The following is a 26,960-nucleotide window of genomic DNA, read 5'->3' as shown; positions in this document are numbered from 1 at the left end:
CCCTTGAGGATGATGAAAATGTTATGGAATTAGATAGTCTTGGTAACTGCATGATCTTGTGAATGTTCTTAAAGGCACTGAATTGTGCACTTTAAAATGGTTAAAATGATACATTTTGTGGTATGTGTATTTTATCACAGTAAAATAAAATAAACCTAAAAGTGTATCATATCCAAAGATTTGCTTCTTGTTGAATCATTTTACCTGACATAAAGTGCTTTTTAATGACATTATTTATGCTAATCTCTGAGCCCAGCTAGGACTCTTAATTTCTGCCTGTAAATTCCTAGCCCTGCCTAGAGGTAGACTCTACACGCATTACAGGGAGCAGGAATAAAAGATGGCAACTAAAGTCCTCGGACCAGGATACAAGCATCCCAGAAAGGGCAGCTCTGTGACACTGAGTTTAAGGACAGGTTTGGAGACTGACAATGTTGGCAAGATAGTCCAGTGTCTATAAAGATTAAGAGTGTGAGCCATGTAGTCAAACAAACCTGGGTTCAAATTTCAGCTCCACCCTTTGTCAACTATAAGACTCCAGGTAGGTCACTTTGCCTCCCCTAAGACTCAATTTCCTTCTCTGTAAAAAAAGGCCAAAAAGAATTAAAGCAATAGTGTACATGAAGTGCTTTGCTCAGATCTGTGGTTTATTAAGCACTGGGGTTACTGCAGAGAAAAGGCTTAAACATGACCCAGCCCTATCCCTTTTCCCTTCAACTAGGGCTGCTTCCCTGATCTCTGTTCTGCATGCATATTTGTTGATCAGAAAGTTATACCAGGCTTACTATACTCCAAGACACCACCCTATGTGCATTACAAATATTAATTCATTTGATTCCCCACAACAACCCTATTGAAGTAGATACTATCATTAAGATCAATTCTCATTTTACACATGTGCAAACTAAGACACAGAGGTGCTAACTAATTTGCCCAAGGTCACCCAGCTAATAATGACAGAGCTAGGATTTGAACCCAGACAGTCTGGGTCCAGAGCCCATGCCCCTCACGGTTACACAAGTAAGAGTTTGTTCAAAGAAAGAGTTCCAGTGCTTTTAAAGAAATGAAAAACTATTGCCCTAAGGGAGCCCTCTCAAGAACAGAGTGTCAAAGACAAGGCATGTCACTTATGCTTTCTTTGGGCTTCTTTCCTTCTAGGGAGCCCCTGGCAGGAGAAAGTATCTAGCATCCGTAGCCAGATGCAGAAGCATCACAAGGCCCCAACTGCTGTGCTTCTATCGGCGCTTGATGAGACAGCCTGTGAGTACATGTTGGCACCTGGCTCCTCCCAACCCCCAAGCTTCCTGGGCCCTGCAGTGCATGAATCCTCCCCAACCACCAGGTACCCACCAGTTCTGTAAGCTCTGTGGCCATGTCCTGTGAGAACTAAGAAAGGGAAGGGACAGGAGATCATGTCTGCCAAAAAAGGCAACCAGGAAGCACAGGGCAAGCTGGGGCCAGCCCCCAGGCCCCAGGCCACCAGAGGGATGGCCTGACCACAGTAGCAAAGGCTTCTGTCTCATGAAAGGGAAGAGACCCAGCAAAAAAACCCCAGCAGCCTGGCCAGGGCACTCACACACCCAGTGTACCTCTTTTCAGATAATCTGGGAACCCACTGAAACTATGTGCTGACTGCTGGCTGGATATCTGCATTTTTTGAGAGAAAAGGTCCATAGCTCTCATCCATGCCACAAAGACACCCCCACCCACCCAAAGACTAAGAAACATGCAAAGGTAGATGAAGCAGGTGTGCTGCTTTCAATTTTGGGGGGGCCAAAGCAAACAGTGGGGCAAAGGTTTCAGATGAGCTAGCCTCAGGCAGCTCAGTCTCATAAATAGTCTCCATCAATCCTCTTCTCCAGGGCTCTTCAATCTTCGCAGTAGTGACATCCCTTATAACCCCTTCTTCTATTCCTACACACTGCTCACGGACTCCTCCATCAGGTATGGCTTTTCCTTGGCTTGCTATGGCACACTTCCTCCAATTTCCACCTCTCACTGTGGCACCACTTACCCTGTCTCAATGTGCAGCCTTCCCACAAGCTTGGAACTTTTCCTGACATCTTGACACCTGGTCCCACTCACTCCAAATCCGGTCTGCTCAGCTCCCTGACCTCCAGCAACAAAGGGCCTCTGGTCCTTTGATTGTCCTTAGACAACCTCAGGATCTTTTAAATCTTGCCTCCCCACCCAGATTATTTGTAAACAAGAGTCGCTTTAACTCCGAGACCCTGCAGTATCTGAACTCCAACTGCACAGGCTCCATGTGTGTGCAACTTGAAGATTACAGCCAAGTCCGTGACAGTGTCCAAACCTACGCCACAGGAGCTGTGAGGATCTGGATTGGGACCAGCTATACTACGTATGGGCTCTACCAAGTGATACCCAAGGTGGGTTTGCCATGCCCCCGCCCAAGCCAGGCACTGCCCCCACTCTAGCCCTGGTAAGTCTCACCTAAAGTGGGGCTCCTTAGCCATTCAGGCAGTTGTTCAGTTGACAATGGTGCAGTGAATCCCCTTCTAGGCCTCCCTGGGAAGAGAAGGATGAAGAAGCCAGATGTCTGTCCACAGAGAGCTCAGAGATTTTCAAGGAAGCTAAAGGGAGTACAGCCTGGTAAAGCAGAGGCTTTGGGGTTGCCAAACCTGGCTCTGCAACAAAATGGCTGCGCAACAACCTTAGACAACTGACTTAGCCAAGCTGGGCCTTTGTTTTCTCACCTGTAAATGGTGATAAGAATCCAGACCTCAGAGGAGTTGCTCTGAGGAGCTTTAGAGGAGATAGTGCATGTAAAACCCAGTGCTCAGTAAATGGCAAATGGTATGACATGGGCAGGAAACTCACACTGTCAGAACAGCCCATCAACTGGCTGGGGCCAAGCTCTTATCCATCTCAGAGCACTGGTGGGATCCAGGGGCAGGAAGGAATGGAGGAAGGGAAGGAAGAAGGTTAAGCTGGGCTTGGAGACTAGGAAAGACTTGTACAGCCAGAAATCACACAAGGAAAGGTCATTGCCACCATAGGAACCAGCAAGTCTCCCCTCAGCCAGGCTTTCCTACTAATCCTTTTCAAACACTGCTGTGCCCTGGAGAGGATTCACAAACCTCTTCCTCTCCACCCTTGACAGGAGAAACTCGTAGCAGACACCTACTCCCCAGTGATGGTGACCAAGGCGGTGAAAAACAGTAAGGAACAGGCCCTCCTCAGAGCCAGCCACGTAAGTCTATGGGTAGACAGAATAGCCTTTTTGGAGCTCCTGGTCTGATGGGTTAGAAAGGAAACCCTGCAGGAAGAGCCTGAAAAGCCCTCAATGAAACAGAGAAGTGGACGCAGAAATCCTGGGTACCTACCTGTGCTTTACTTCCATACTCCCAGCATGGTACTTTGGTTCAAAGCACCCTATCTGGAGCTAGGGTGTCTGAGATCAAGCCCCAGCTCCTCCATTCATCTCCTAGATGGGTGACCTTGGGCAAGTCACTTCACCTCCCTGGGCCTTAGTTACCTCATATGTAATATGAGGATCATAATAGTCATCTATAGCACAGGGTTGTCTTGAGGATTAAGTAAATAAATATATATTATACAATATATAAGACACATATAACATTACAATATTAATAATATAGTTGTCCCTCAGTATCCACAGGGTATTGGTTACAGGACTCCCTCGGATACCAAAATCTTCAGATCTCTTATGTAAAATGGTGTGATATTTGCATATAACCTATGCACATCCTCCATATACTTTAAATCGTTTCTAGATTACTTATAATACTTAATGAAATGTAAATGTGGTATAAATAGTGATTATAATGTATTGTTTATATCTTGCCGTAGAATTAATCCCTGGTCATTCACAGAATGTAAAATAATTTATGAGATTCTACAGGAGTATCCAGACAAAAGATTTATTGAAAGTTAAAAAGGGAGAGAATTCTGTTTGGAACTGGCAGAAGTTTTGCCAGCGCAGTTTGAGAGGGCGAGTGGCAGAGACAGAGGGATAAGATAGAGATACTGGCAAATGGAGTTGTGCCAGGGAAGAGTCCGATGGGGGACAGCTGCGCCAATGAGAAGGAGTGCTGGGGTTTTATATTTTTCTAAGCAGGATGTAGGGTGCTTCTCATCTTGCAGGTAGGCTCTACCATTACAATTGTCTTCTCCTGGGAATTGTCCTGTTCCCATCTACCGTGTTTCCTGGAAAAAAAAGACAGGGTCTTATATTAAGGTTTGCTTCAAAAGACCCATTAGAGCTTATGTTCAGGGGATGTCATCCTGAAAAATCATGCTAGGGCTTATTTTCCTGTTAGGTCTTATTTTCAGGGAAACACGGTAGGATGGATGTTAGCTTGCAACAATTGGGAACTGTTCTGTTCTCACCTATGATGGATGTAAGGTGCTTGTCAGCTTGTAGGTGCAGTGCTAGCCAGGGGAGTTAGGGCCAAGCAGTTAATGTTTAAGCTCACTCCTGTTAGCCCACAAGCTTGCTCCTGTTAACTCTTTGCCTGTCCCATCCTGCCAGCTCACAAGCCTACTCCTATTCACTCTTTACTTGTCTCATCAATTTAGAGATGAACTTTCTGAATTTGTTCTAATACTTTTTTTTAATTAAAGTTAATTGGGGTGACAATTGTTAGTAAAGTTACATAGATTTCAGGTGTACAATTCTGTATCACATCATCTATAAATCTCATTTTGTGTTTACCACCCAGAGTCAGTTCTCCTTCCATCACCATATATTTGATCCCCTTTACCCTCATCTACTACCCCCCTCCTTCCTTACCCTCTAGTAACCACTAAACTATTGTCTGTGTCTATGAATTTTTGTTTCTCATTGTTTATCTCATTCTTTTGTTGTTTTGGGTTTACATACCACATATCAGTGAAATCATATGGTTCTCTGCTTTTACTGTCTGACTTACTTCGCTTAGCATTATAATCTCAAGATCCATCCATGTCGTCACAAATGGTCCTATTTCATCTTTTCTTACCGCCGAATAGTATTCCATTGTGTATATATACCACAACTTCTTTTTTTTTTTTTTTTTTTCCTATCGAAGGACATTTTGGTTGTTTCCATGTCTTGGCCACCGTAAATAAAGCTGCAATGAATATTGGAGCACATGTGTCTCTATGGATAAATGTTTTCAGATTTTTGGGTAGATACCCAGGAGAGGGATTGCTGGGTCATATGGTAATTCTATTCATAATTTTTTGAGGAACCTCCACACTGCCTCCCATAACGGCTGCACCATTCTGCATTCCCACCAACAGTGTATGAGGGTTCCTTTTTCTCCACAGCCTCTCCAACACTTGTTACTATTTGTCTTGTTGACGATAGCCATTCTAACTGGGGTGAGGAGATATCTCTTTGTGGTTTTTATTTGCATTTCTCTGATGATTAGTGATGTTGAGCATTTTTTCGTATGTCTATTGGCCATTTGTATGTCCTCTTTGGAGAAATATCTCTTCCGGTCCTCTGCCCATTTTTCAATTTGGTTGGGTTTTTTTTGTTGTTGTTGTTGTTGAGGTGCATGAGTTCTTTGTATATTTTGGATATTAGTCCCTTATCAGAGGCACTGTTTGCAAAAATCTTCTCCCATTCAGTTGGTTGCCTCTTTATTTTGTCGATGGTTTCTTTTGCTATGCAGAAGCTTTTAAGTTTGATATAGTCCCATTCATTTATTTTTGCTTTACTTCCTTTGCCTTTGGAGTCAGATTCATAAAATGCTCTTTGAACCCAAGGTCCATAGGTTTAGTACCTGTTTTCTTCTATGTAGTTTATTGTTTCAGGTCTTATGCTTAAGTCTTTGACCCATTTTGAATTTATGTTGGTACATGCTGACAGATAGCAGTCCACTTTCATTCTTTTGCACGTGGCTATCCAATTCTCCCAGCACCATTTATTGAAGAGGCTGTCTTTTCTCCATTGTATATTTTTTGCTTCATTGTCAAAAATTATCTGTCCATATTTATGTGGTTTTATTTCTGGGTTCTCAATTCTATTCCATTGGTCTACGTGTCTGTTTTTCTGTCAATACCATGCTGTTTTGATTATTGTTGCCCTGTAGTACAAGCTAAAGTCAGGGAGTGTGATACCATCAGCATTGTTCTTTTTTCTTAAGATTTGGCTATTCAAGGTCTTTTGTGGTTCCAAACAAATCTGATGATTTTTTGTTCTATGTCTTTAAAAAATGCCATTGGGATTTTCATGGGGATTGCATTAAATCTGTATATTGCTTTGGGTAATATGGCCATTTTAACTATGTTGATTCTTCCAATCCATAAGCACGGAATGTCTTTCCATTTTTTTGTGTCTTCTTCAATTTCTTTTTAAAATGTCTTATACTTTTCAGCATATAGGTCTTTCACATCCTTGGTTAAGTTTATTCCTAGGTATTTTATTCTTTTTGCTGCAGTTGCAAAAGGAGTTGGTTTTTTAATTTCCTTTTCTGACATTTCATTGTTAGTATATAGGAATGCAATGGACTTTTGTACGTTGATTTCAGAGCCGACAACTTTACTGTATTCGTTGATTGTTTCTAATAGCTTTTTGGTGGAGTCTTTAGGGTTTTCTATATATAGCATCATGTCATCTGCAAAGAGTGACAATTTACCTTCTTCATTCCCAATTTGGATGCCTTTTATTTCTTTCTCTTGCCTGATTGCTCTGGCGAGGACTTCCAACACTATGTTGAAAAGCAGAGGTGATAGGGGCAGCCCTGTCATGTTCCTGAACGTAGAGCAAAGGGCTTTAGTTTTTCACCCTTAATTATGAGATTAGCTGAGGGGTTGTCATATATGGCCTTTATGATGTTAAGGTATTTTCCTTCTATACCTATTTTAGTAAGTGTTGTAATCATAATTGGATGTTGTATCTTGTCAAATGCTTTTTCTGCATCAATTGTTATAATCATATGATTTTTGTCCTTTATTTTGTTTATGTGATGTATCACATTGATGGATTTGTGTATGTTGAACCATCCTTGTGCTCCTGGGATGAACCCCACTTGGTCGTGATGAATAATCGTTTTAATGCATTGTTGTATTCGATTTGCTAGAATTTTGTTTAGGATTTTTGCATCTGTATTCATCAGAGAGACTGGTTTGTAGTTTTCTTTTTTTGTGTTGTCCTTACCAGGTTTTGGTATCAGGGTAACGTTGGCCTCATAAAATGAATTAGGGAGTACTGACTCTTCTTCAATTTTTTGAAAGAGTTTCTAATACTTTTGACCTGTGATTGGTTGAATCCATGGATATGGAACCTGTGCATACAGAGGACTAACTGTATATAATAAATATTCATAAATGATTAATATATGTTGAAATATTTTAAGTATGTTTATCACAATGTATAATCAATATATAATCATATATTATGTGTGTATGTATATACATTTACATACATATAATGTGTATATACATATAAATATATATACTCATGCAAATATGTAATAATCATTTAAATTATATAAATCCATAATTTTATATAAAATGTAATTATATATATAATTCTATTTTTAGAGGGGTGACAATTGTTAGTAAAATTACACAGATTTCAGGTGTACAATTCTGTATTACATCATCTATAAATCCCATTGTGTGTTCACTACCCAGAGTCAGTTCTCCTTCCATCACCATATATTGGATCTCTCTTACCCTCTGATAATTCTTACATTAATAATATATGTATTGCTTTGAGCACCACCTGGCACAATCCAAGTGTTAAAAAGTGTTTGCTGTAATGATTTCATCACGCTGGCAAGAGAATTGCTCTCTCTTTTGCGTAGTCCTGTTAAAATAAAGATAAAGCACCTCATTTTAGAAAACTTTTTCTTATGGAAAATTTTAAACATATATAAAGGTGGAGGAAATAGCATAATGACCCCTTGTGCCACTACCCAGCTTCAACTGTCATCAAGTCATGGCCAATCCCATTTAGTCTGCAAGCCCACATTCATTACCTCCACTCCCTACCCTCTGCTGCTGTGTGAACTTAAAGCAAATCCCAGGTATTATATCTTTTCTTCTGACAACACATCAATATCTCTGAAAGATAAGGACTCTTTTTAAAACATCACCACACTGTGATCATATAAATAAACATTAACAAGAATCCCTTAATATCATCAAATAACCCATGAAACCCTCGGATTCTTAAAGCTCAGCTTCCAGAGCAGCCACCTGATCTTGTCATCCCTGAGCCCTGTTGGAGACTGTTCCTCAGCGGGCTTCTCTGCTTGCCTCACTCCAGGTGCGGGATGCTGTGCCCATAATCCGCTACTTGGTCTGGCTGGAGAAGAACGTCCCCAAAGGCACCGTGGACGAGTTCTCAGGGGCAGAGCTGCTGGATAAATTCCGAGGGTGAAGGACTACGGCTCCTTTTTGGCTACCTTTTAATGTGGAGTGGGGACAGGAAAGGGGACTTGGTCTCCTTACTTAGAGGGAAGGAAGACCCTCTTTGTATTGGGGGTGTCTCTCTGGAGCAAGAAGTAACAGATTCTTGAGTAGTCCCGGAGCTAGGCAGGGGGTGTTGGATGATATTCTCCAGCCCCTAAAACTTCAAAGGCCACAATGCAACTGCGCCCCCTCGTGTCTGCTTCAGGCATGGGCCCGTTCTCCCTGGGGGAGGCTGACTCAGGCCTGTTGGCCCCTGTACCACTTGAGGATATCAAATTGAGGAGGGGGTTTCCTGAGGGCACGTTTGGCCCAGGACATGGGCAAATTGTAGATTTGAGGTGCAGGATGCTACTCCAGCACTGGAGGAGTTTTTAAATACAGGGAGCTAAATTTCTTCACTCTTGTTTTACCACGAATACACTGTGAATCATACAGACCTTGGTTTCCCCATCTGTAAAATGGATGTGGAAAGAGAATGACCTGTATCTACAGTCCCTCCTTCTCTGACCTTGAGTGATCTATAAGTGGCATGTCGGGACTTGGGAGGATGGAACCAGGAGGTGGGGCTGGGAGAGTCTGGCGGAGGTAGAGGCAGCCATGACCTTCATTTGCCCTTGTTTGGTATTCTGGGCACAGCCCAGCCCATGAGCTCATTCATTGACCATTCCTGCTTTGTACTTTGCAGAGAGGAAAAGTTTTCCTCTGGACCCAGTTTCCAAACCATCTCTGCTAGTGGTCTGAATGCTGCCCTGGCCCACTACAGGTACTTCAGGATAAACAATTTTCTAGGGCTCTGTGGGAGGCTCCCAGTGTATGTGCGGGAGAGAGGGTGTGGAGGAGGGAGTGCTTTGGGACCTGAGTCCATATTTAAGTTTTGAAGCGTTTAGCACTGTGGGGCCTGTGGGTGGGGAGTGGAGTTCAGTTGGGGCTTGGAAGTTTCTTTTTAATTAAAAGGCCTGAGCAATTTTTCCCCTAAGAGGCTGGGGTTTTGTGAGCGCTCAGGGCTGAGGGATCTGGAAGGGAGGCAGGGGCTGCTGGATGCTTTTTTTTGGCATCCTGTCAGTTACGTTAGTTAATTCTTAAAGCTCACAAGTGCATACGGAGAAAGGCCCACTCACTCAGCCTAAACCAACTAAGGCGGGCCCAAGATGTAGGCTGGCCAGATGTTTGGCGCCACAGAAAACGAACACCTGCAGACCTGCCTGATGAAACTTGGGGGACCAAGCTGACCAGATGCCTCTGCCTTGAATGGGCACAGCAGGCAGGAATCAGACACCCTCCACGGGCCGGCCTGGCCTATCCCAGAATTCCCTCCCCAGCATCTCCAAAGGCTTCAGGTGCCTTGGCCCAGCCCTTTCTCCCCACTAGAGAATAGCAGTATAAGAGCTCTTTGGCCCTAACAAATCTTGTTCTCCATCCCTACCCTCAGGTATCCTTCCTTCCTGTTCCCCGGATTCTCAGGGCTCTCTACTCTGGATGCAGCAGAAGTTAGAGAAAGAGCACTGGACTAAGCCTCGGGGTCCAGGCCCAGCTCCGTGCCAGCTTTACCACATGGCCTCATGCAAGCCCCTTGGCCTCTGCAGGCCTGTTTCTCCTTATGTAAAAGAAGGTGGCTGCACTGGGTGCTCTCTAAGGTTCTCCCAGCTCCCACATTCTGGGCTCTTTCCTTTTTCTCCTCCTTGGGGACCAGGGCCTTGCTTGTGAAGTGCAAGATAAAGAGATGCACGCTGAGGACATTAGTGATAGAATCTGAGTATTCTCCCAAGACCCTTTTGGTAGATAATGACTTCCCCAAAGGAATCAGCCTGGAAGCCCAACCCCCAGGGGTAGGGGTATTCCTCTGTTTTCACTCAGGACCCCCACCCCACCCAATGCAGGGTTAGGCTGCTCCTTTTCTCAGCATGTCTCCCCTTCTCAGCCCAACCAAGGAGCATCACCGCAAGCTATCCTCAGACGAAATGTACCTGGTGGATTCTGGGGGACAATACTGGTACGTAGCTTCTACCCCACCCTGGCCCAACTGTCTCAGCCCAAACACCCTGGGCCAGCCAAGAAATGGCCAAAGCTGTCCCTTCCTGGCCATAGATTCTTCATCTGAGAAAGAAGAGGCCTGCATTGATTGAGCATCCTTCCCACTTTTACACTTGGGAGGAGGGGGAATCTCTGCACAGTAGGAAACACACAGAGACCAAAACAGTGGGGCTGCCCATGCAACACCTCAGTGAGAATCAGGAAAAGACTCCCCTTGCTCAAATAAAATGTTTATAAGCTTGCATATTATTACACAGTCTGAACAGCCATGCTTAACAGCCCTGCCCAGCTGTACAAACACTGCACCCATATTCTCACTCACTCAGGCACACACTGGACGTGGCCCGTACTCTATCAGCACTATGCATGCTTCTCAGCCCCCCTCCCACCGCCACTGTACAGGTGAGGTGATCATATCAGGTTGGGGGTGGAAGCAGAACCAGACCTCCAAGAGCAATAGGCAGGTGAGAGAAGCAATGTCAGAGGATACCCGGAGCTCGGTGGAGACAGGGTACACCCATTAGCATAGGTATGGATCTCTGAGTAGATATGTGTGCGTGTTCTTCGAAGTGCACGCACAACCATGTGCAAGGCACTCTCCTAGGTAAGGGGTCCTCTCCCCCTGCACCAGGACTCCACAATCCCTGTGTCCACCTGTGTGCTCTCATTGAAATTAGTACAGAATCATGAAGTGAATGGCATCCCTTTGGATGTGTTACCCTTATACAGTGTGCAACATGAGCACCCAGATATGATGGCCATGTGAAATAGGCTAATCCAATTCCTTCCAAATATGTGACCAATCATTCACTCCGGAGCTGAGCTGAGAATTGCTGGAATATTTTCCCTTCTCATCTGGAAGCAAGTGGACTGTGGGGAGCTTGGAGTTGGGAAAAGCAAGGGGTGTTGGAACTGATGGAGGAGTAAGGAGTAGTTTCAAACAGTTTGCCATCCTCCATCCTGTGAAAATGGTGAATGCACTAATGACAAAGGCATTCTGCATGTTCCAAGTACAGCTCTGGAAGCCAGCGCAGTAGGCACTCAGCCTGGCAGCCTTTCCTAGTTGCAAGTGTGTCTCTGTGTGTACTGGAGATGGCCAATGTGCAAAGGGGAAGTGAATTTGTGGGGCGTTGCTGGATTGGGGCACACTCAAAGCAGGGCGAGGCCGGTGAAATGGTCACCTCACTTCCTCTTCTCTCCTTCTAAAAAAGCCTGCCACGTCCTGTGACCTGCACCCAAGGAGGGGTCCCCAGGGCCCTGGGACCATTTATCTTCTTCCTCCCCTCCCTGGGGTAGGGAGGTGACCACATGGGCCATCCTAGGGGAACAGTTGCAGCTGGTGGTTGGGAGTCAGAGGTTTGGCTTCTGGCTTCATTTTATTGGGACTCTGAACAAATTTCTTCATCAGATCCATGTTTACAATGGAGAGAACTGTGGAGAGTGAGTGCTTGCTGCAGGCCTGGTTTTACTGAGGCTCAGAGAGGGAGATGGCCTCCTGGCCTCAATTGCCTCATCTGTGAAATGGGGATAATGAGGTCTGCTCTACCACCCTTCCCAGGGAGCTGCCCAAAGTGTTATATAGATAGTAAATAATTATCTCAATGCGTGAGTGTTATGATTTCTCTGTACCTCAGTTTCCCCATCTGTAAAAATGGGACAATACCTCCTACCTCTCAGAAAGCCTGGAACAAGCCTTGCTTTTAGAGCCAGCCTGACCCAAACAAACCCAGGTTTGCAAACAGCCAAAATGGTAGGGGGCGTGGAGGTGGATGCACTTGTGGGGAATCAAGATTGCCTGACAACATAATGATTTGAACTTGATAGCTTTGCAGAGCCTCTTCACACATAGATGCTGAAGATGGGCTTTAGATGATGGCAGCCATTTTCTTCCTTTCACCCCTCTCCCCACCGCCATTCCATCCCTGCTGCTCAAACCCCAGGGGAAAGCACACAGGAAACACATCACCAGGATCCCTACCCCCAGGTATTCAGCAGAGCTGTATATGTTGATTTTCCTTTTCCACAGGGACGGAACCACAGATATCACCAGAACAGTCCACTGGGGCACCCCCTCTGCTTTCCAAAAGGTAAGCATTGGACCCAGATTTCCCCTACCTACCCTCATTCAAGGGACACCCAAGAAAGCACTCCACTAAGAGCCCTTTAATTTTACAGAGGCTAAAAGTGAGGCCCTAAGAGGTTAAATAGTTTGCCCATGGTCACACAGTAAGTTAGTATCAGAAAACCCAGTCCTTCTAGCTACTTCTCCAGAGATGTTTCAGGCTACCAACAGAACTCCACAATCTTACCACTTGTGTGCTCTCATTGAAATTAGTGCAGAACCATGAAGTGAATGACATCCCTTTAGATGTGCCCAAGTTTATCATCATTCCATTTCAGTAAATCAATGAATATTTTTGGTACTATCTGTGTGCCTAGCCCCGTGCTCAACAGAAAGGAGGAAAAAGGACATTCCAAGAGGAGAAATGGCACAAGCAAAGTCTCAGAAGTGGAAAGGAGCTGGAAGTTTTCAGGAAGCAGTGAGGGCTGGTCCACCTGGTATAGAGGCTGAGACCTCTATGTGCACTAGTGTGCAGCTCAGACATGATGCTGAAAACAGAGAGAAAACAATAACACTGGCCAGGCCTCCAGGAGCTCATAGTTTAGCGGGTTGAGTTTGCCGCCCCAGATTGTTGTGCCTGAGATGACAAGCCTGTACGTGTGTGTTGGGGCTGGGAGGGTGAAGGGGACTCACCACCTCACCACAGGGAGTGACCAGGAGAAGGGGTTTCTGTCAGCCCACCTTCCTTCCTCTTTCCACAAGTTAACAGCCCCAACCAAGCAAGGCTGACCTGCCAGATTATCAGATCCCAACCTAAATTTAATGCCTTAAGAAAACTAAAGGATGGTCATAATACTGGTAATAAGGGCACTGACCTCAATTTGAGCATTTACTCTGTTTGGAGCACCTTAGTTGAATGAGTCTACCTACTCCTCCCAGCAACATTATGAGCTGGTACTGGGATTGTCACATTAGAGACAAGAAAAGTGAGGTGCAGAGACATTAAAGTTGCTTGCTCAGGGTCTCAGAGTTTTTAGGTGACCAAGTCAGGATTCCAGCCCAGGGAATTTGTCTCCCAAGCTCCTGCTGTCACAGCCTTAGCTCACCACCATCTACAAGCATCACTGTGAACCAGCCTAAGAGAAGTACATGGACTAAGGGCACCCTCTGCCCTTTTTCCAGAACCTGGGTGACCACACATGAGCATACACCTCCCGCCACTGTCCCTCACAGACCAGGGCCCACACACCTGTGTATACACAGGCCAAGCAGCTGGAAATGCCCAGGCTCCCCCTCTTGTGTACCACATTACTTCTCCCTCTCCCCTTCAGGAGGCATATACCCGCGTGTTGATAGGAAATATCGATCTGTCCAGACTTGTCTTTCCTGCTGCTACATCAGGTAGGTTTTGGAGACCAGGCTGGACCCACAGCATCATCCCATACATTGCATATATAGGAAAATCCAGACCAGAGAAAGTGATTTGCCCCAGGTTACACAGAGGGCTAGTAGGCCAGCCAGGCCTTGAACCCAGGCTTCCTGACTCCTAATCTAAGGGTAGCTCAGAGGTGGGGGAAGTTATTGTGGGCTGTGGCAGTAATGGGAGGATTCCTGAAGGTAGGTGTCTTGACAGATGGGGAGAAATTGTATTAGAGTTGTCAGTCTGGGTAATGGGTACAATGTAAGGTGTGCTGGAGACAGTGCACTCTCAGAAATCCCTCTTCATAGGCACAAACCTGGTGATTGACTCTGAAATGAGAGATCAAGAAGGAGCAAGGCAAATAGTCTGGGGTCCAGCCAACTGATTGGGGCCATCTCTCTTCCAGGACTAGCAATGGAAGCCTTTGCCCGCAGAGCCCTGTGGGATGTTGGACTCAATTATGGTCATGGGACAGGCCATGGCATTGGCAACTTCCTGAGTGTGCATGAGTGTAGGTATCTCCTCAACACTCCTCCAGGATACCCTCTCTTCTGAAGGTGGTAGAGCTTTTCACAGTTATGGAAATGACCGAGACCCTCAGAGATGCAGTGACCCACCCAAGGTTACCCAACTGGTGGGAGGTGATGCTCTGTGAGGTAAGTGAGAAATGCTGGCATCTGGCCACTCCTGCTGCCTGCCTGGCAACTGGGAGGGCCCCAGAGAGAGGAGCAGGGTCAATGCCTAGTGGCTGACTGGCATAGACCCTGCAGAAATAAAAGCCAGAGCCAATCTGGTTTGTACCAGCCCCAGGTGGACAATGATGTGGTGGACAAGTGCTGCTAGAGATGCCCAGGGACCCCCACTTACCTGCTATTCCCCTGAGCCTGCCAGTTTCCAAGCTGATAAGTATAGGAAAGCTGATATTTTACCTACATCTCCCTTTCCAGGGCCAGTAGGATTCCAGTCCAGCAGCATTATCATGGGCAAGGGCATGTTCACTTCCATCGGTATGACTCTCGGGCTCCTTCACCCCTCTCTACTCCAAGACTAGCCCAGGATTGCAGTCTATGAAATATGACAGGCATAGGCACCCCCAGGCTCCACTGCTGCCCTCCCTCACCTCCCCACTCCCAGCCCTAAATGGATTATTATCCCACCCTAACCCCAGGCCACCTGCAGCCCATACCCTCATTTTGCCCTTGGGAGTTTGTTCCCAGCTGTACATCCAAGCTCTAAAGTCTCCAATCAAATGCTGGGTAACAGGACAGTGTCACACAGGGAGATGGGAGTACCTCCAGGACCCAAGTGAACTCTGAAATCTTTCCCACTGGGTTACAAGGGAGGGTGAGGGAATTGAAGCCTGGCTGGTTGCCTCTGGGTTATCAATGAGCATCTAACAAGTGGTGAGTCTGTCCCAGCCACCAGCCAAGGGCAGCTAGGCAGTTGTACCCTGTAGCCACTACTCAATTGATACAGGAAGCCCAGGCTCAAGTCCCCCCACCCTGCTTAATGTAACCAGCAACTCTGTGCCTCCCAGAACCTGGTTACTATCACGATAAAGAATTTGGGATCCGTCTTGAGGATGTGGCCGTCGTGGTAGAAGCAAAGACCAAGGTAAAGTGCCACCAAGATGGGCTAGAGGTTTGGACAGCATGGCAGTGACTTTGGGCTGTGTGTGGGTGGGAGGAGAGTAAAAGGTCAAAGGAGAATGTGTGGACAAGAGTTTATTTGGAGTCTTCCTTAGCTCCAGAAAAATTCCATAAATCAGATTTTCTCAAACTTTTTTGCACATTAGAATATTAGAATCATCTGGAGAGCTTTTTTTTTTTTAATGCTAATACCTGGGTCCCACTCCAGACCAAACGAGTCAATATTCCTGCCCTAAATCATTGGTTTTCAGAACACATACTAATCACCAGGGGAGCTTGTTAGAAGTAAAGATTCCATATAATAGCAACCAACAAGATAAAATACCTATATACAAACTTTAAAAGACATACGTGGAGAAAACATGTACTGAAGAACATAAAAAAGAGCTAAGTAAATGGTGCTCTCTGAAAAGAAACCTCAAAATTATGATGTCATTTCTCCCTAAATTAATCTATAAATTCAATTTCAACAGTGCTAACTGGATGCTTTTGTAACTTCACAAAATGATAATAAAGTTTATTTGTAAAAATAAACATGTAAAGATAGCTACAGAGCTAGGAAAATTCCAGAAAAAAAAAGAGCAATAAGGGAAACTAGCCCTCTCAGATATTAGTGCATGCTATGAAGCTACCATAACCAAAACAGTGTGATATTGGAAATGGGAGAGACAGAAGTAACAATGGAACAGAAGAGGTAGTCCAGAAATAGACCCCCTAAAATCCATAAATAAAATGGGAATTTAGTTTATAATAAAGCTGGCATTTCAAAACAGGAAAGAAGAGAGAGATTGTTTAATAAATAGACGGGAGAACAAATGGCTAATTATTTGAGGGTGGAGATTAAACTGAAGAACGTCACTATTACACCAAAATAAAATCCCAAATGGATCAAGGTTTAAATGTGAAGCCAAAAAAGATCTAGAAGAAAACCTAAGTGAATTCATTCATAATCTTAGGGTGGAAAAGGACCTTTCTATGCAAGACCCAGAAGCCATGAAGAAAAAGATTGATAATTCTGACTAAAATCTTTTTAAAAGACTATATGGAAACAATACCATAAATAGTCAAAAGATGTACGACAAATACAGCACATATGTCAGAGAAAGGGTGAACGTCCTTTTTACCACGAGCTTTTACAAATCAATAAGATAAAAATAGGGAAAACAGAAAAAAACAGACAAAGGATATAAAGAGGCAACTCAATAAGATCAACACAGATAGACGGTCCATAAACGTGAAAAGATGCAATTCATAAAGAAATACAAATCAAAACAACAATTTATAAAGAAATTCATAAAGAAATACAAATCAAAACAATAGAATACCATGGTTCACCTGTCCGATTGGCAAAAATGAGAGACTTTGATGATACTCAGTGCTGGTGAGTTTGTGGGGAAACAGGTACTCCCACACACTGCTGGGAGAAGTACAAATTGGTACAACCTTAGTGGAGGGCAGTTTGACAATATTGAAATTCATATTAAAAATGCCTGTACTTTTTGTTTCATTTTTCCCTCTGCCAGATATATGCCTTCTGGATATAGTCCCAAAAGGTCACCAAGATATTCATACACAATGATGTTGATTATAGCATTCATAGTAATAGTTTAAAAAGTGGAAACAGCCTAAATATCCATCATTAGTTAAATAAATCATCATCCGCGTACTATGGACCTTTGTGCAGCCTTAAAAAGAATGAGGTGCATTTCCCTGTGCTGATATGGAGTGTTCTCCTAGGTCACTACTGAGGTGGGGAAAGGGAGAGAATGTGCAGAAAAGTGTATGATAGGATCCATTTTGCATGAATTTTTAAAATATATGCATATATAATATATACTGTATACGCCTAAAATTTTTTCAGGAAGGAATGTGGGCAGGAAAGAGACTTTCAATTTTTATTGGGTATATTTTTGTAGTTTGAGTTTCCTAAGCACACACATGCAAGAGCTCTCTGGGAGATGAGAATTGTGGGCTATTTTTCTTCTTTGTACATCTCTATAGATAGATCCATCAACAGATATGTAGTTAGAGATGATAGATGATTGATAGATAGATAGATAGATAGATAGATAGATAGATAGATAGATAGATAGGCAGAGAGACAAATAGATAGGTATAAAAACCTAATACTTATCTGAAAGTTATTTAAATGTAGGTTCCCTGCCCTGCTCTATAGATTCTCATTCCAGTGGTCTGCGTGTTGGGTCCTAGAATCTACACATTTAACAAGCTCCTTACTATATGCTGTGTGAATGCCCACACTTGGAGAAATACAGACCCAATCCTAAATTTAGGAATCAGGAGGGAAGCACCAAATACAGGGTGCTAAGTGATAGAAAGGGGGATGGCCAAGGGCATTGTGGGAGGCTCAGGCCTCCCCTTAGTCTTGGGTTTGACAAGGGTCAGTTCCCTGTGCCCATGGCTTCTGGGTGGAGTGTTGTAGCCTTTCCTTCAGCCTAGCTCCTCCTCGCTCACTTCCTGCTTTCCCACCTACCCTGTGGCTTCCCAGTACCCAGGGACCTACCTGACCTTTGATGTGGTGTCCTTGGTGCCCTATGACCGGAACCTCATTGATGTCAGCCTGCTGTCCCCAGAGCAGGTGAGTGCCCCTCAGCACTGTCTAGCCTGCAGCCTCTGAACCACTACCTGCCTTCCCTTCCACCCTGAGCCTCTCTTTCCTCTGCTCCCCCTACCCCAAGACCCTCTGCCCCTTCCCTTCAGCTGGGAGGGTTCACACTGGTGGCACCTGTAGGCATACACTGGGGTATTCCTCTCCTGCTCACCAGAGATCCCGGAGCTTCTAGAAATCCCATCAGACCAGCATGCCCAACCCCAGGTAGTAAACTCTTGGAGAGTCTGAGACGGGGTCTCTGGACTCCGCCATCAATCCCTTCCCCTCTCTGGGCCACAGGCCCCTCTTCTGTAAAATGGTACAATAATGCCTGCCCTATTCACTCTCCTTCATGGGCCTGAAACCCACTCCCCACCCCGATTCCGTGACAGTGATTATGACATTAAACAGCTACTGTGGCACACTGCCTCTGAAAAGCCCTGGGGAATGCCTGTCACTTGATGATGGCTGGGAACTCATGGGGACCTATGAGATACCTATGGGTACCTGGGCCAAGGTGGGCAGCTCGACTACCACAGCAGGGGACTTGATGGCACTAAGACCTCACCTCTTGGCAGCTCACCCTGAGGAAACCCTCACCCCTCTTACCCTTTGTAGCTCCAGTACCTGAACCACTACTACCAGACCATCCGAGAGAAGGTGGGCCCTGAGCTGCAGCAGCGCCAGCTACTGGAGGAGTTCGAGTGGTTGCAGCAACAAACCGAGCCCCTGTCCTCCAGGGCCCCGTGCACCACCTCCTTGGCCTCTGTGTTGGCAGTCTCTACCCTTGCCATCCTCAACTGGAATGTCTAGAGGCCCAGGACTCCCCTGCTGACCTTCTCGCTCAGCTCCCCCCACCCTGCAGCACCCATGCCCCAAGAGCTTCTGCTGGCCCATTGCTTGGAAACCTTTGCCCTCAGCCTCCTTCTCCAGGACCAAGCCCCAGAGAAGCAGGGCTTCTTGGCCCTAGGCAGGCCCCCTCTGAGCTTGTACACCTCACTCTCGGTTCCTAACCCCCAGCCCCAGGATAGGAGAACCAAGTGTTCCTTTCCTCCTGTGAGCCCAGTAGGCCTAAACTATAACCTGGCAGAACCTGTTGCTACTGCCCCCCTACACGCACACACACAAAAAAAACAATATAGAGCAGTGTCTTACCCCCAGGGACTCCATGGCCCTGGCAGAGCCCCACCCTATCACCACCTGATGGATATAATCAGAGCTGTTCCCACCCACACTGACTCCATGCCCTTGAGGCTGCCTCTGGCCACACCTACCTATCCCTGGCCCTGTAATGGACTCCTGTCTACTGCCCATGAGCTGAAGGAAAAAGATTGCTTCCAGGTTCCTTGTTGTGCCTGTCGAGGGAGGGGGAGGGTGGCTGAGCAGTCTGGTTGCATACGGCCACCCCAGATCAGGGAGGCCAGCCAGAGAAAGGGTACATACACCAGCCCCGGCACCCAATACGTGAGCCCATTGCTTCTAAACCCTGTGTGGGCTCCATGCCAAATGACAAAATAGAGAGTTAATCCATATGAATTTGGCCATGGGGTAGGAGGGACTGCAGGGAGTGCTCTGAAATACGGCCCTACTTGAACTTGGAAACAGCCTGAGTATTGATGCTGAATCGCTGTCCCATATTTCACAACATGTGGGAGCCCTTTTAACTTTCCAAAGTGCAGCCACAGTGACAAACCCTCCAGCATCATTGGATGACCATTAACCTGTGTGGCTAGTGTCTGGTTTCCCCATTTTACAGATAGAAAAACTGAGCTTCAGATGGGGTGGGACCTGCCCAAGGACACACAGTGCTTGGGGTGGTATATGGTGGGACCAGAATGGGCTGGCAGTCCAGCTCTTTTGCCCTTTGGTAAGAATCCCTTAGCCTACCTCCCAGCCCCCCCCTTGGTTCACTGAGCCTGCTTTTGTTGGGGGAGGGGGAAGTTTTCTCCAGCCAACCCAGCCGTTAGCCACCTGGGCTCACATCCTGCTCGATGCTTAAAACAGCCTGGCAATGAAGACTGCCCCTGGGTTTTGCATTGTGTCTGCTGTGTTGCTGGGGACTGCTGTTACCTGTGGCTTTTGTGGTGGGGGAGGAAGGAGAGAGGATGAGATGGGGGCAGGGATGTAAGGCTCCCAGAAGCTCAGTTGGGGAGCACATGTCCTTGAGAATGTGCCTGTGAGCACGCGTACATGTACGTGTGTGAGTGTTCCTGTATTAATATGCATGCCATGCCCGGCCAACCACCTCCTGTGTTAAAGGTCACGGAGCCTTGTGGAGGGGACGGGGGTGAGGGAGCCTCACACTGGGGGACTTGTCAAATGTGGTCCAGGGAAGTTGGGGCCACCACCTTTGCTCAGAGGAGCACAGTTAGGAGTTGGAGAGAACCAAGTTTCTGGGGCAGAGTGCTGGACAAAGGCAGCAGGCAGAGGAGTCCCTCAGCCTGGGACCACCAGGCCTAGACTGCCAAGTGTAAGGGTGACCTATGACAGTTATCACCACTGATGCTCACAACCAAAGGCCCCAGCTCTGAGCCATCCTCACGGAGAGCCTCTAGCACCCAACAGTGGGCCTCTGTTGGCTGAGTCATTTGCTCCCTCACATGCTCACCCTACAAAGACAGCTACTAATAATAAAATTAAAAGCACCACTACCATTGTCATCATCATCATCATCACTACCATTTACTAAATGCTTCATATGTACCAGACACTGCTTTACATGCATTCTTTTTAATTTTTATTTTATTTTATTGTGGTAAGAACACTAAATGTGAGAGCTAACCTTTTAATGTTTAAGTGTAATTATTGCATTATCACTTAATCCCCACAACCTGTGAAAAGGAACTTTTATTGTTCCCATTTTACGAGAGGCTCATAGAGATTAACCAACTCGCTCAAGGTCACTCATCAAGGAAATGAAAAAAGCAGGATTCAAACCAGTCAGATGACTCTAGAACTCACTCTCAGAAAAGGACAAGTGGTATGGCTTGCACCATTTTACAGATGAGAAAACTAAGGCTCAACCAGGATCACACTGCTGGTGAGCTAAGACTCGGATCCAACTGATGTTCTCTACACTATCCTGTTTCCCCAGGGCCTTCCTGCCCAAGCCTTTATCTTTGGGTCCTGACACTTGCTCCTATGGTTCTGGCAGGCCATGGGCAGCAAGAGGGCCCTGGGTGCCGGAGCAAGACCCTCTCACAGGCCTTTCAGCCCATGGTGGCTCACACATTCCCCTTTCCTCCCTTCAGTGTAAGAACAAGGGCTCCACCTCATCTCCTCCCCATAAAGTAACTGCTGCTTCCAATCCACCATCTTGAGATTGACAACCCCCGCCTCTGGAAGCATGGCTGCAGGGGGGCTGGGTGCTGCCACACATACCCCCTACTCCTCCCTTCTTGGGCCCCAGATGGCCGGAACACTGACCATCCTGCTTCAAGAGCTTCACTCTGGTTTGGGCAGGGAAACATCCAGGGTACATACAGGGGGGCTAACATATGCAGGGGCGTTTGAGATATCACTATGAACTGAAGATAAATAAATGCCCCCTTGGGTTCTGGTCCTTTTTCTTGATGCTGGTGGATGGGCTTACTAAACCCCTCCTTGCCTGCTGATTGCCACTGTGGAATGAACCATGTGGAAAATGCCCTTTTCCTAAGAGTTCGGATTCTAGGGCTCTAGTCCAGGCTGTGTCAGCTATGTGCCCTTGGGCAGGTGCCTTCACCTCTCTGGTCTTCGGTTACCCTTCCTATAAACAATGTGGACCACCTGCCTCATGAGGTTAGTGAGAGGCCTGGAAAATCCGGACATGACAGCACCTTATAAAACAGGAAGCCGTACAGGCAAGAGATGACAATGCTACTATTTGTTGGGCATGCATGATTTCAACCCTTGCCTTACCTTTGGAGGTAGGTAAGGAAAAGATTTGGGACGCAAATTTTGTATAGAAATTGTTAAAACTAGACAGACTTTTGAGCAAGTATCTAATTTGTGTTTTTCCAGCTCTGCTCCCTAGAGCCCAAACTTCTTCAGAAATGCCACAAGCTGCCATGGAAAGCACTCAAGCCAAAAGCAGCCCATGTGGGCTTCCCATCAAATTTTATTAGAAGCAGTTGCCAGACCATCTCATGGGTCATCTACCTGTGCAGTCACACAACGTCTGGTGCTTAGAAGGGCCTGCTCTTGATTTAATGCTCTGCTGTCACCATCTTGAATTTCTTAATAATTTTTGAACAAGGGGTCCCACATTTTCATTTTACACCAGGCCTCGCAAATTCTATAGCCAGTCCTGACTAGCAGCTCCATGACCAAACAAACAAAAAGTGGATTCAATCCCTTCAGTGTATGATGAGGAAACATCAAGAGCAGCCCAGAAATAGGAAGGGACTTGTCCGAGGTCACATTGCCTGTTGGGGCCAGAGCTAGGACTGACTATGTGCTGGCTCCTCCCCAGTGTCATGACTAAATCCCCAGTGTCCTGACTATGTGCTGGCTCCTCCCTCACTTTCTATGGGTGCTTCTGTCACTCTCTTATTGCCTCTGATAAACAAACTAGGGCCCAAAGAGAGCTGTGTGAGGTCACATAGCTGTGACAACTGTGGTGATGATGACATTGAGATACATTTCTTAATGCTTTAAATCCTTTTTGGAATAGGAAAGAGCATGGGTAAGATGAAAGATACATACATATATACACAAAGAGTCTAAGTGGCTCATTTAAAAAATTATTATTAAGCCAGTCCTCTCATGTGCCAGCCAGCTGGCTCTTCATGAGCTGGGACCACAGAAGGGGCAAGGCTGGCTACTCTTCACCAAGGTAAACGACGTCAGCAGTGAATTTTACCAAGTCACTGGTCACTTCCTCAAATCAATGATTGGGCACTCTTGGTTCAAAAGAAAAAAAAATAGAAATATGAAAGATTTAATAGGAACTGTTTCCTCTCTCTCTATCCAACCCTGCCCTCCAAGGCTGTCTCAGTTGGGAGTGGGAGGCACTCTCCAACCCTGCCCAGCCAGCCCTTGCCCTGAGGCCACCCATCTTCTCACTTCCTTGTTTCTTTGTGAAACAGGAACTGAGCGGGTAGTGTAAAATAGGTAGTTGAGAAAGCCTCAGTGGTCCATGGCGAGGCCATGAAGCTGAAAAGCTAATTTCCCTCCCAGCAGTCCCACATAAGTAGTTCTAGACCCTCTTGCATAACACACCTCCTGTGTTCTAGAATAGCTTGAGCCGGGGGCACCCTGCCCTTGACAAGGTGGAGACACAAGGCCAGAGGGTCATGCAGCAGAGATTCAGACGGAGCCCAGAGGAGATGTAGAAACAAGTGTCAAGGCAAAAGAAGAAACTCCGAGTGTAAGCTGATGTAGTCACCTACCAGGTACCAAGCACTTTCCATGAACAGGGCACTAGGCTGAGACTGTTCTTGCTGTACAGGTCATCTGGGTTACTTACACACACACACACACACACACACACACACGCACACACCATTCTTCCTTCCCAAGCAAGGCTCACATTATCACTGTTACTGTCTTCACTAGAGCTCATTGCCCAAGGTCACTTGCCCAAAGTCATATAGCCAGTAGGTGATGTATGGCAATTTAATTTCAGTTGTACCTGACTCCATCTCTGCGAGGTCTTCTCCTGCTCTTCTGTTTTTCCCTAGAGCCCTTGACAATTATCCCCTAGACTGTTGAGCAATATTTGTCCTTGTAACCTTGGGACAGAGGCCTAGGCAAAGCAGCCTAGTCCCTCCCAGTCTCCCATAGAAAGGACCTCCAGCGAGTTTTTATCTTCATACCAAAACTTAGCCTCTTCTTCTGATGGTAACTGCCACAGCTACCTGAAGGTGTTTTTTTTTGTTGTTTTGCTTTGTTTTTAAACCAAGAATTTATCACACTGAAGCCTATGTAACTTTACTAAACAATTGTCACCCCAATAAACTTTAATTAAAAAAGGAACTTATCACAAATTCAGAGATAACTGTCTCTCCCTCCCATCAGACCCTGCTACCACGGTCTCCCCAGTGTCCGCAGAGCTGCAGACTCTGTGTGCATGAGGAATGGATGCTTGCCACCTGGATCCCTTGCTTGCCTCTCCAAGCAAACATCATTATTTTGGTGTTTTTCGTCCACTTTTGCTTTTTTCATCCTCCTTGCCTAAGATTATCACCATGGTGATGGAAGGAGAACTGACTCTGGGTGGTGAACACACTATGGGATTTATAGATGATGTAATGCAGAATTGTATACCTGAAATCTATGTAACTTTACTAAAAATTGTCACCCCAATAAACTTTAATAAAAAAAATGATTATCACCATGAAATCTGCTAACAGGTCAGGCTATTAACTTCATCTTGGAAATGCCCAAGTATTTTCAAGAGACTGTGTGGTCTCTGCTTGAACATTTCTGGAGACAGGATGATCACTATTTACCAGGGTTGAGCTGGTACGATCTGAATATTAAAAATGTCTTCCTTGGAATTAATGCAAACCTTTTATTTATCTGTTCCCTACCATTCCTAGCAACCCGGAACACATCTGCCTCCCATACATTAAAGCTGTTTGAAGTCAACTTGCTTTCCCACCCAACCCTCTAGACCAAATACTACAGGTAGGTGACTACATCAGTTTACACTCAGAGTTTCCCAATTGACAAGAACTCTGCTATAAGTCATCACCACTCAATCAGCCCTAGCTATCCAGTTATTGTGCATATGCTGTAACTTCAAGACACCCATCCCATCCTCTTCATTCCGCACTAGGCCTGCTTCAAGATGGCCCTGTGGCACCTAGTCTGGCACCTGACCAGTGTAGGGTACCAATTCTCTCACCTCCTCTCTCCGGAACTCTGCATCAGAGGCACTTGAGCCTAGTGGTTAATAGCATGGGCTGTGGACCAAGACCAGACCTGTGTTTAAACTCAGCTCCTACCACTTCCTAGTTGTGTCTTACACTGTTTGCTGAACCCCTGTAAGAGTCACCTTGTTCTCTGGAAAATAGGGATAACAATGGTGCCTGCTTCATAGGATTGTTGTAAAGCCCACTGCCTGCCAGTTATTATTTTCAACTAGATGTGTGGGGGTGGGGGACAGGGACAGTGAGAATAAGAATCATTTGGGAAGTTTTTTCCAAATATAGGTACCCCTCACTATCCAAACTCTCACTCTCTCAAATCAGCACTGTACCCATTCAGAGAGTAAGGGATGCTTTCACACATATCAAGGTCCCTCTGAGCGCAATATCCCAGCTATGATCTTAACACTAAATTAGGATCTCTTGGGGGGCTCACGTAAGGGTTTCTTTATATGAATGCAGCTTATGATGACCTTTGTGTCTTTGGCAGCCCTGTGTCCACCCTCTGAGGGTTCAGCTGGATCTCACTTTCAGTAGAACACCCCCAACACACACACATACACACACACAACCGCAATATTGCTGCTAACTAAATCAAGGCTCTCCTGCCCCAGATTTATACTGGGCACGTCTTTGCAATAATAATCCCAATTTAAACTACAGTTGGCCTTCTATATCCTCGGATGCTGAAACAGAAGATACAGGGGACCAGCTAAGGGACTTGAGCATGTGCAGATTTTGGTATCTACAGGGGAGGTGAGTCCTGGAACCAATCGCCCTCAGATAATAAGGGACAACTGTACTTAGCTCAGGGGGTTGTGGTGGATTAATGTAGTGCTTGGCAAAGAACAAGTACTGGGCAAATGTAGGCTTGCTGCCCATGTAGTATGCAAGCTCCCAGGTGCAAGGGACCTTGACAGCTATTTATCACACATCTTTTCAAGGTGCCTAGCACAGGCTCTGCCCACAGTTAACTCCCAGGTTCTGTATGCCAGCCCATTATGAGGTTTGAGGTGGCTTTGTTCAGTGAACTACTGACCTGCATCACTTCTTTAGCTGAGGGCTCTGTGTATCTGGAATACAACCTATAAAATGCAAATGTTGCCCAGAGGGGAAACCCATTAAAAGCTTTTTTAGGACCAATTAGCTAGCTGGAGCCTGACCTAATGGGACTCGGGCCAGGGCAATCTGCTAGGAGAGAAAAGTTGAGGGAAGGCCAAGTCGGGATGAGGGAGCCCTGGACCCTCAGTACAAGGTCTGCTGACCAGAGGAAACAGATCTGAAAAGGAGACGGAAGAAGGGCGGGGCTGAAAACCTTCACTCACTTCTGTCCTGAAAGCTGTACTTCTCTAGTAGGTAACACACACACACACACACACACACACACTGCCTTTTCTCAGGCAGCCTGGCTGTACTTCTCTAGGAGGTAACACACACACACACACACACACACACACACACACACACACACACACACTGCCTTTTCTCAGGCAGCTTGGTTAGGTGGCTGCCTTTGAAGGCTCTGCGGTTAGAGTGTGAGCTCCGCTCGATGCCTGGGCTGCGCAAACAGGAAGCGGTGCACATCCTGCGCGCAGGCCCACGCGACAGGCAAGATTCTGTTAGTGGCTCCCTCCCTGCCCCAGCTGCCCCGAGCCCATGCAGCATTGTCCCTCATCCAGCACCCTAAGAGCCTACCCTCCTGGCCCTGATCACACCGCTGGGCACCAAAGGCCCGCTAGGTCCTCCACACCACTGCCGGGCTCCTTCCCACGCAGTGCAGCCTCAGCAGTTTCCATGCTTATTTCCACGCGGCCTGTGAGAGACTTTCAGGCTGAAAAGAAAGCGCAGGCCCAGGTCCGCGAGGAAGCAAACTAGGGGCGCCCAGCTGGGGGCGCCGATCTTTTCAAGGTTCTGCCAGGCAGGCTGAGCCAATGAAGTG

At 46.2% G+C, this 26,960-nt stretch overlaps 2 protein-coding genes across 2 annotated transcripts in view; one reads left to right on the top strand and one right to left on the bottom strand.

The window, feature by feature from the left end:
• The window catches only part of XPNPEP2 (X-prolyl aminopeptidase 2), a 34,640-nt gene extending 12,905 nt beyond the window's left edge, over positions 1-21,735 (top strand). The window contains exons 8-21 of the mRNA XM_081042922.1: positions 1,159-1,260; positions 1,863-1,944; positions 2,195-2,390; positions 3,125-3,214; positions 8,249-8,358; positions 9,080-9,157; positions 10,313-10,384; positions 12,452-12,512; positions 13,819-13,888; positions 14,314-14,418; positions 14,855-14,914; positions 15,445-15,521; positions 18,066-18,155; positions 18,786-21,735. Of these exons, the coding sequence (XP_080899048.1) occupies positions 1,159-1,260; positions 1,863-1,944; positions 2,195-2,390; positions 3,125-3,214; positions 8,249-8,358; positions 9,080-9,157; positions 10,313-10,384; positions 12,452-12,512; positions 13,819-13,888; positions 14,314-14,418; positions 14,855-14,914; positions 15,445-15,521; positions 18,066-18,155; positions 18,786-18,980 (1,388 nt within the window). The 3' untranslated portion in view covers positions 18,981-21,735. The remainder of the gene's footprint in view (positions 1-1,158; positions 1,261-1,862; positions 1,945-2,194; positions 2,391-3,124; positions 3,215-8,248; positions 8,359-9,079; positions 9,158-10,312; positions 10,385-12,451; positions 12,513-13,818; positions 13,889-14,313; positions 14,419-14,854; positions 14,915-15,444; positions 15,522-18,065; positions 18,156-18,785) is intronic.
• The window catches only part of ZDHHC9 (zDHHC palmitoyltransferase 9), a 99,000-nt gene continuing 76,126 nt past the window's right edge, over positions 4,087-26,960 (bottom strand). Inside the window, exon 10 of the mRNA XM_081042928.1 lies at positions 4,087-4,191. Coding sequence (XP_080899054.1) covers positions 4,180-4,191 — 12 coding nt within the window. The 3' untranslated portion in view covers positions 4,087-4,179. The remainder of the gene's footprint in view (positions 4,192-26,960) is intronic.

Source organism: Rhinolophus hipposideros (assembly GCF_964194185.1).
Source record: "Rhinolophus hipposideros genome assembly, chromosome: X".
NCBI classification, from domain to species: domain Eukaryota; kingdom Metazoa; phylum Chordata; class Mammalia; order Chiroptera; family Rhinolophidae; genus Rhinolophus; species Rhinolophus hipposideros.
This window is presented reverse-complemented; position numbering and strand designations above follow the sequence as displayed.